At 47.4% G+C, this 10,462-nt stretch overlaps 1 protein-coding gene across 1 annotated transcript; it reads left to right on the top strand.

The window, feature by feature from the left end:
- Positions 1–7,466: 7,466 nt before the first annotated feature.
- LOC136500861 (transcription factor bHLH78-like) lies at positions 7,467–10,202 on the top strand. The gene is made up of 8 exons (XM_066496326.1): positions 7,467–8,140; positions 8,260–8,496; positions 8,600–8,665; positions 8,787–8,855; positions 8,948–9,019; positions 9,125–9,340; positions 9,455–9,557; positions 9,645–10,202. The coding sequence occupies exons 1-8, from the start codon at positions 7,760–7,762 to the stop codon at positions 9,680–9,682; spliced, it is 1,182 nt and encodes a 393-aa protein (XP_066352423.1). The 5' UTR covers positions 7,467–7,759; the 3' UTR covers positions 9,683–10,202.
- Positions 10,203–10,462: the final 260 nt, after the last annotated feature.

Below are 10,462 nucleotides of genomic sequence, written 5' to 3'. Positions count from 1 at the left end.
AGGAGAACCTAACATGAAGGTGAGGACAATTATTAGGACCGTTGAGGCGTTGTATGGAGGTTATGTGATAACTTATGGTAAAGCTTGGAGGGCTAAGCAACGAGCGTGGAAGATGATATATGGGGACTGGGAGGATGGGTACGAGCATCTGCCAGTACTTTTCAATGCAATCAAAACGGTGAATCCAGGCATGCATTATGAATACATCCCAAAACTAAATGTATGGAAGAATGGGAGGTAGATATTCTTCCGTGCTTTCTGGTGCTTCCCTCAATGTGTCGAGGCCTTTAGGCGCTGTCGTCCTATCTTCTCCATTGATGGTATGTTCTTGATTGGCAAATATCAGGGCACACTTCTTATAGCCATATCCTATGACATGAACAACAAGTTGGTTCCTTTGGCATTTGCTTTGATTGAGAAGGAGAACAATAACAGTTGGGGATGGTTCTTGAGGCTAGTCTGGATACACGTGGTTGAGCCTGGTAGGGAGATTGGCATCATATCTGATAGGCACCAGGGCATACTTAATGCCGTGCGAGAGCAGATAGAGGGGTATGCACCTTTGCACCATCGTTGGTGTACTCAGCACCTTGCCGAGAATCTACTCTGGAAGGATGGTGTGAAGGGTAACTTTGATCTGTTTCGGGAGGCGGCTCGACAGCTTGAGGACAAGTACTTTTAGAAAAAGTTGGAGTAGATCAGAACTGCATCAAATGCAAAAGGTAGACAATGGCTCACAGGTTTGATGAGGGATTTGGAGAAATAGACGAGAGCTCATGACACCGGTGGATGGAGGTACGAGTTTCAGTGCAGCAACATGGTGGAGTCATTCAATAAGTTGCTATTGGAGATACGTGGTATACCCGTGAATGCAATCGTTCAATTCACCTTCTATAAGCTTGTTGCCTGGTTCAACGATAGACACGCGCATGCATTGAAGTTGCAGAGTGATGGAGATATATGGGCTCCAAAACCAAAGGCACGCCTAGAGAAGGCAAATGAAAGGGCTGGCACATATGAGGTTACATGCTTTGACCACGCCATAGGGACTTATCGGGTCGAGCATAAGGGTGGGACAACGTCCGACGATGAGGTCTGAGAATCAAGGATGCATGTGGTTGTCCTCCAAGATTTTAAATGCACTTGTGGTAAACCAAGGCAGTACCACTTTCTATGTTTCCATTTGGTGGTAGCAGCTAGGCATTACAACTATAATATCGAGAGCAGGATACCTCACGAGTTCAGTGTCGACACGCTCGTGCACACATGAAGCCCCCGCTTCGTGCCTTTCCGGGACTCTAGAGAGTGGCCTCCATATGATGGGCCAAAGTACATTACGGATCTAGCTTACTGTTGGAACAAGCATGGATCACGGAAGAGGACGAGGCACAGGATGGTTATGGATCAGATACCCAAAAGAACGTGGCGTGGGAGAGGAACCCCATTTGTTACTGACCCCGAGCAGTACGAGTGCGGCAAGTGTGGTAGACTTGGCCATAATTCACGAAGTTGCCATTGGCAGATTAGTTAGGTGCGATTATTGGTTGATTATATTATTTAATATTTGTTGAATTCATTTAATTAAATATGCATGTCTCAATTTATGCATGTAATTGTGTCAATTACTTGTACATTTCTAAGTTCATGTTTCATTGTATATTGAATTTCTAATTCATTATTTTTTTTGTAGGATGGCGCAATTCCACCTGCTCGACCCGATGTACGAGGCAACCCACCTAGGGCATCTCATAGCGCAGGGGCAGGTAATAATCTATATGTTTTGTTTAAATTTTAGTGAGCGTACATTTGTTCGTGAAGTAACTGGAGACAATGTTTTATTACATTTAGGACCTTTCGCTCCTTCGTCCTAGACCCACAATGGGTTCTTAGACATACGGTACGACAACATGTACACTCCTTTCCTACAAAGAGCTGGCCTGGATGTCATCTCTTTTCAGGTTCGTCGTGGGCTGCCCAAGTTCAACTCAGCGGCCATACTACGTTGGTTGGCAGGTATTATATTCAATCATTGCCTCCAGTCATGGCTATTTGTTCATGCGCTTGCCTTTTTGACATATAATCTTGCTTTGTCTAAAATATAGGTGGTGGCCGAAGACTCGCAGATTTCACCTACCTTTCAGAGAGATGACAGTTACGCTCTAGGACTGTCAGAAGATACTAGGCCTGAGGATTCACAGCAACCCAGTTACCGGGCAGTGCAGGTCAGAAGGCTAGAGAGCACGAGTGAAGACCTTCCTTATGCGTGAGCTTAGCGAGCAAGGGGCTCGCACTTCTAGAGTTCTCATCTCCTAGCTCCGACAAGAGTTCTCGCACAGTGCCCCGAGGAGGCAGATGAGGTGACAGTTGGTACTACTCTAGGGCATGGATCCTATACCTGTTTGCCTGCGTTCTCTTCCCTGATGCCATGGGTGACACTGTGTCTTGGATGTGGGTTCACTGTCTCAGTGACTGGGACTAGGCGGGTCACTATAGCTAGGCTCTACAGTCTTGGGTTTTCTATATCGGCAACTGTGCGAGGGGTGTCGTCAAAATTCGTCCAACACGTCACTTGGTGGATGCATGTACCTGCTCTAGCTGTGGATGTGGGTTCGTCTTCCAGTTGGCCGTGCAGAGGTTCTAGCTCATCATGAGTGGTTTCAAGGTCAGCCTCCAAGTCGATAGCCAACGTGGGTGTACCTTTGGGACCAGGTCAGGGTTCCGTACGCGAGGTTAGAGCGGGCGTACACTGAGTTCATGAATGAGCTAGACACGCTGATGGCGTCTAGTGTAAGTAAATTTTATTTACAATGCTGGTTTGAAATAGATTAGTCTACCATCTAACATCTTATTTGGACATGTTGCAGGTGGAGTGGTAGCCGTACGATGGAGAGGGGGCACTTCCTTTTCAGTTGAGCAACATTTGTGGGTTCAATGATGACTTCTATAAGATGAGGTGCCCTCTAATCTGCTTCTATGCTATCGAGTTCCACCTGCCAGATAGAGTGGCATGCCAATTTAGATTGAGATAGCTTTGGCCTATGGCCCTGTTCTCAACTGGCGTTGACTTACACAAGTAAGTGTTTTACTATTTCAAATGTCTCGTGGTGGTCCATTTCTATTAGTATGGTGACATGTACATGGATTTAAGTAACGATGACATACATGCAGGTTGGATCGTCAGAAGAACAGAAAGATTTTTGACTGAGAGAAGCACCACCAGTTCTACATTGAGCAATGGGAGGAGATGCACGACAACATGGACGAGAACAATGAGTCACACACAAACCATGAGTTCAGACGGTACCAAGCTTGGTACCAGCGTGCAACACATTACAGGCTGAGGGTACAGTGGACAGAAGATGACTACGCTAACATTGAGTCCTTCGATGATGAAGACACGACGTACGAACAATCTACTCGTGTAGGAAGGCAGGTGGAGGCAGGACCGATCATGGATAGAGTGGTAAGTCAATTGACTTATTTTTCTACGTCAAGTTGCATACCAATACATTAAGCGTTAGAGTTATCTATTTTAGTTAGTGTCATCTTCGAGCCATATCCTCCTTATAATACGTTAGATTCTTGTACAAAAGAAAACAAAACCTGTTGCTATCTGTTTAGAAGTATTATTACTGAGAAGTTTGTTGCAGGGTAATACACTCAAATGCTCCATTGAAGAAATTGAGCGCATTCGGCCGAGAGTCAGGGACGACTACACGTGTACCTTCCTAGACATAAGATTCAAAATATTCTTTCAAACATATTATTAATACGTTAGATTCTTTTAGCTAACATAATTTTGTATAACATAGGCTGTCACGTCGGCTACGCCGTACGGTTGCTCGTTGTGGTTGTAGGACAAACACGACGCAAGACATGTACATTCCTTCCGTAGGCAGAGGAGGCTTAGATTCCTCTAGCCAAGCAGCTACAGGGGACGGGGACGAGGACGACGATGATGACGAGGATGACATGGATCAGAGGCACGAGGAGCTTGGCCCCTCTCAGCTCCATGACTCTCCCTCGACTTAGCCTAAACAGCCTCCAGGCACTAGGCGATAACGTCCACCTGACCTTTACACTCTAGGTACGAGCGCTCTCGGTCACAAGGGTAAGGGTAAGAGTAGGAGGCTGTAAGGGTTGTGGTAGATGTTAGTATGCACTATTATGGATTTTGTATTTACTTTCCTGTAACTATTTGGAACTATATGGACATTGTGGACTATTTGGACTGTGCAGGACATGTTATATTGATTGTGATATTCTTTATGGTTGCATTGTGCTCTCTAGATGATTAAATGTTTGGATTATATAATGATGTCTCTGTTTGTAACTATGGATGCTCCTGAAATAAGGGAAACTTTTACGATTTTTTTTGTGAATCATTAATCATTCTACACTGCTAAAAAGGCACAAATATAGTACACAAATTAAATATAAATTCATTAGAACATGTATAGTCCAATCATATCGTATAGACGCTTTGTAGATGAATCTAGACTTTTCAAGTAATAGTGAACGAATAAAGGCTTTTCAGACAATGAAAATAGACTTTTAAGTTACAAGGACAGCAACGATTTATCACTTCACTAACATAGTACTGGCATGCAAGGAAGCACAACTCGACTCCATCTCCACCATCCATCTTATGACTGTTTGATCTAAGGGCTGAGGTGAAGAGGCACATGAATCGCTGATATGGCACATTGAGAGGCCTCCATTCCTCCTCTCAACCTATAAATAACCCCTCACCCTCTCTCATTCACACACAAAACAAGGAAGAAGAGCACTCCTTAGCATTTTCTTTCATTGTAGTACCAATGCCTGGAGGGTCGTTCAGAGGGAGAGGAAAGGAGAAGAGAACAACCATTAGGTGGAAGGGTCCACTTGGTCCTGATTTCTTTGAGGAAACTCTTTATGAGAGGTTCCCACTTGAGAGTAAAAGCGATTTCACCAAAGAGGCACCACTGAGAGGATACAATGAACGGAAAGAAGAGTGGCCAAAATACATGCATGGTGAGGACTGCATAGTGCAGATTGTTCACCAAGAAAATAGATGAAGGTCGTCGTTTCTTCAAATGCCCGCGAGCATGGGTACTTGCTATTAGTATTTGTTTCTTCAATATGTTCCTCGTCTATACAACTTACATGACATACTTATTGCAGTCTTTCTTGGCCGAAGAAAACTATGGGTTCACTAGATGGGTCGATCCTCGACCTATTTATCTACATGCAGAGTACATCTACTACCAGCAGGACCATATCTTTGATCTAGAAAGAGAAGTTAGCAACAGTTACAAGGACGACAGACAGGATGACAACAACAATGGTGCCAATTCACAGAAGGCACTCTGCAATGATCCATATTGCACCTGCCCTAATCATAGAAACAAGGGTCCTCCACCGCCACCCCGCCGCCGCCACCACGAATAATGGGAGGCTACTTTGGAGAAGGTGCAACACAATTTGCTATGTGGCCACACTACTAGGATGACTTTATCTTATTCACATGGCACATCTATGTGTTTGTTGTTTGGTTTTAATTACCTAAGACATGTTAGGTTTAGTCGAAGGAATTATGTACCCTAGTTCGGTACATGATCTCACATGCCATTTCATGTGTTTTGTGTGTTGAAAAGGCTCAAATCTAGTACACAGAGTAAATATAAATTCATTAGAATATGTATAGTCCAATCGTATCGTACAGACTTAGGTTGGGACTCCCGACTTGGGTCAGGACTCCTGACTATTCGAAGTTCCGACTCACGTCGGGGCTTCCGCCGGCCACAATTACTATGCAGGCTAAGTGACTGGACGTCAGGACTTCCGGCATGAGTCGTGACTTCTGACTGTCGGGAGTTTCGGCTTATGTCGGGACTTTCGACACCAACAGTCACTGAAAAATATTCTACGTGCTCGTAGAGTACTAGAGTGTCTCTGTTTTGCTTTTATTTTTATGCTTGAGCACTATATCTTCCTCAGACCAACTAAGTTTGCATCCCTTTTATAGTGCGGCGGATCCTAAACTCAAAAACAAAAATAAAACCATTGGAGAGCGCATAATGAGTAATAGCTGCGACATATCTCATTAAGATCACATTAGTCCATAATTTGGATGTCATCAATACACCAAAACCCACATATGGGGCAAATGCACTTTCAAATCCTCAGTCTGAAACATACTGAGTAAGCAACTCATCATCCGAGTACCAGTCCTCTACCACAACTCTGTTGTTGTGGCTAGGCTCACCTGCATTGCTCTGACCTACCTGTCGCCTGTAGTAAGCGGCCTCCACTTCATCTACGACCTCTGCGGCCTGAGTGAAGAACGCGTCGTCATCCTCCTCCGCCTACAAGCCCGTCTCCGCTATAGCGATGAGCTCGCTTAGTCTGTCAGTGTCGTCATCTGTCTCCTCCACCTACAAGATAGTGCAAATAATTTTTTACATTAAAACGACTGCATGTGTAGAAGCACCGCGCGCGCTGTGTCCGGATATTTTGATTGAAAAACATGGGCCAAAAAACCACAGTCACAGTTATGGATAGGAAGGTCAGGAGGGACGGGGGCATATTTGCTAGACGCGTCGGGGTATAATTCTCGAGGACGACCCCGTTTTCGCCAAAACTCCTCCCGATATATTTCTTGCATCTAACAAAACGGATATAATTTAATAAACAAAAATCAAAACATCACAAATAAATGTCAATGAGAACTATAACTACAGTACAACCAATTTCGTTCTAAGAATCGAAAGCAATTAACATTAAACCCTAAACCTAGGGTTTCCCATTTGATGCACAACAATAAACCAATAACATAACTACATGCGCTGCGGTTACCTAGGTTTGCTAGCTTTTTCACGCCTTGGCATTATCCTATGGTTGTATAATACAAATATTGAGGGATAGAATGAAACCCTAAGTAATGACGATTCTTAGGTTGAAAAATCCGACTAATATATACCGAATCAATGCGAAAAAAATTAGGAGGAGAGCGATGATACCTTGCTCTCGAAGATCTACGGATCAAATCAAATTTTTCAAGGTCCAATATACCGATTCGTGAGATAGGACGAAGTGGGGAGAGAAAAAACCCAAGAGGGAGGAGAAAGAAGAGGAAGAAGGCTCGGGCAGGGAGGTTGGGGTCGGGGTTAAAACACAAGCTCGACGCCAGTCACCCTGGCGTCGAGCTCGGCGCTAAGATCTACGGCGCCGAGCTCCCTGCCATGTCAACGCCACGTTGGCTTTGAGCCTAAGAGCTCGGTGCCAGGAACACTGGCGGCGAGCAGCGGCGCCAGCAACAATGACGCCGAGATAACGGTTTAGATTTTAAAATCTTTGCTCCGTAACATATTTATGGAAAGTTTTCAAAAAAAAAAGGGGTAAAAAATAAAAAAATTCGGCCGGCGTGCGGAGAGGCATAAAAGGGGCAGTGGCGTTGCAAAGCCTGAAAAGGCAACCTCCTCCCAAGTCTCAACCAAAAGGCTTCCACTTCCAGCTGCAGCGGAGCATCACCAGTACAGAGTTCACCACCACGCCTTTGACCTCCAGCCCATAGCCCAATCCTCCAAGCATCCATCCATCCCCTCCCTTATAAATCCGCCCCTCTGCTTCCGATTCGCCACCTAAAGGAGGCGCCTTTCCCCAAATCCACCAGCCACCACCGAGAAACAAACGCAGGCAAGCCGCTCGCTCGCTCCTCATCCTCGGACGGCGGCGCTCCGGCCAGTCTAGTCTAGTCCACTCTCTTGCGGCCGCGATGGAGGGCAGCAGAGCCGGCGCCGGCGACTACATTGCCAGCCTGCTGAGCTCGTCGCCGAGGCTCGACTTCGGCGTGCTCGGCGCCGACGGCGGCGGCGGCAGGGAGGAGGACTGCCTGGACAAGTTCTGCGGCGACCCGGGGTTCGCGGCGCGCGCGGCGCGGCTGTCCAGCTTCAGCGGGCAGCGCTTCCCCGGCGCCGCGGGCCTCTTCGGGCTGCCCCCGCCGGTGCCCGCCGCGAGCGGCGGCGGCGGCGAGTTCGCTGGCTCCCGGGAGGCGTCGTCGGTGTCCGACCCGGCGTCCGTGATGAAGGACGCCAATGACAAGAAGCGGAAGGCGCCCGCGGCCGCCAAAGGCAAAGGCAAGGAGTCCTCTTTCCAGGTGCGTGAGCTTTTGTCTCTGCTCGACCTCGAACTCGAATTGCTGCCGCCCAGGGCACCTCGCTCCTGCCCCGGCGCGTCTGGCGTCACTGACGCCGAAATTTCCTTGTGGCCATCCAGGCAGGGGAGCAGAAGGATCCGGACGCCAAGAGGTGCAAGACGGAGGGAGGCGAGGGGAGCCCCGTGAAGCTCAAGTCGGAGCAGGCCGGGAGCGACAGCTCTGTCGAGGACGGCGGGCAGAACCAGAAGCCGCCGGGCAAGGGGAAGAATGCGAAGCCGGTGGAGCCCCCCAAGGACTACGTCCATGTCCGGGCCAGGAGAGGGCAGGCTACTGACAGCCACAGCCTCGCAGAGAGGGTATAGTAACTCTGATCACTTCGCTGATGCGCTGTGCTCCCACCACCCAGCTTGCCAAATTCCATCTCTGAGTGTTGCTGAACTGTGTTATGTCTTATAACAGGTGAGAAGAGAGAGGATCAGCCAGAGGATGAAGGTTCTTCAGGACCTGGTGCCAGGATGCAACAAGGTAGGTAATCAACTGGTGGTTTGGTTTCTGAATGAGGAACGGGGAAATCAAGAACTAGTAGTTAATCGATCCCTTAGCCACAAGTTTACTGAATTATGTTGCCAAAATGTTGGTTGTTTAGGTGATTGGCAAGGCGCTCATGCTTGACGAGATCATAAACTACGTGCAATCGCTGCAACGACAGGTCGAGGTAAGCAGCAGAGCCCATTCAAACTATCCGATGCCATGGGATTCACTCAGCTTTCGGAATTCTTACCAATTTCACTGTTTTTCTGGCCTCAGTTCCTCTCCATGAAGCTTGCAACCGTGAACCCACTCGACTTCAGCAACCTGCCTACCCTCCTACAAAAAGATGTAAGTTCAAACTTTCCCCTTCTGAGCATGCCCTGTCCTGTGATGGACCAGTCCACCAAAATACCAAATGAGTAGCTACTCACACATGGCGCCGGCAAAATTCAGATGTTCCAAGCCTGTGGCCCTTCAGCAAGCTCGGTCTTCTCGCTGGAAAGCTCCAGCTCAGGGTTTCCGTTCAGCGACCAAGGAGATGTGTTCCAGTCGTTCGTTCCAAACGGCTTGGAGAACCAGTGTGGCCTTAATCCGCTGGACCTGGCTCTGTCTCAGGCTACCAATGGACAGTATGGTTTTCAGGATGGGACAGCCGGCACAAACCTGCAGGTACTAACTGATGCTTGAGGAGCTTGCTCATTACCTACTTAATGAGCTTACTGAAGAATCAAATCACTGGGAATCCCAACATAGCTGTGGCTTACATTTTTTTTTTTTTTTCAGCAAAGAAGCTACTGGGAGGAGGACCTCCAAAGCGTTTTCCACATCGACAACAACGGGCAGAGCCAGGAGAACGGGGTTTCAGTTTCAGCGCAGAGCTTTCATGGTTGTAAATAAAACACTAGAAATCTGAAATATATTTACTGAAACTTGCTCAGTTTGTCTGATACACATGAATTACCGCCCGAAACAGGTCAGTTACAAGAAGACCACATGAAAATGGAGTTCTGATGATCAGCGTAGACCACCAACCACCAGCCGAGGGAGCCATCTGTACATAGCAAAACCTAAGTACAGCACCATCAGCGGCGGCGCCGATCGAAGCTCCGAAGCTCTGAAGATAGCTAACAAGTCTGTGTGGGCCCTTGGAGACGATTTCGTTTGCCATAGCATAACCCTGCCTGCCTCTTCGCAGGGCGATGTGATTCTTTGAACAATTTCGATCCGGCGATCGATTGATTAATACCACGACGACGACGACGATAGCTTACGTAACAATCAGCGAACAGTGAACTTGTCACTTGTGTATAAGATAATGGTGCAGATATTAGTAGTATTACCGGCGCTGCTTTTTTCTCTGTAGTGAAGTAATGTGTACGAAGGGCCCTTGTGTAAGCGGTAGACTCTTACCGTCTGTGATCGGAAGGCTTCGGTAGTGTTCGGCTGCACTTTAAGCCAGCTTTTCTGGCTTAGCCGGAACAGTGTTTTTCTCTAACAACATTCCAGCATATACAGTATTTTCCAGCATGAACAGTAAATACTCCAGCTTAGCTGAACACTCTAAGCGAGGGTAAGGCTTACCACTGACGCTCTTCTCAAGACAGCTGGAGCTCTCTGCAGTGAGTATACTCTTACCACAGTATTTTTTAATGTAGTAATGTGTATGAGCTGGCCAGAGTAGCTAGTAGCTAGCTGGATGGAGTGGAACCACATGAGGGGAGCCACTGCGTGCTGTCTGCGGGAGACTGCGACGGCCGACGGGCTATATCCTCGCGGCGTCACAAATGCTGC

This window comes from Miscanthus floridulus, chromosome 13 (assembly GCF_019320115.1).
Source record: "Miscanthus floridulus cultivar M001 chromosome 13, ASM1932011v1, whole genome shotgun sequence".
Classification (NCBI taxonomy): Eukaryota; Viridiplantae; Streptophyta; class Magnoliopsida; order Poales; family Poaceae; genus Miscanthus; species Miscanthus floridulus.
The sequence above is the reverse complement of the archived record's forward strand: the minus strand, read 5'-3'. Positions and strand labels throughout refer to the sequence as shown.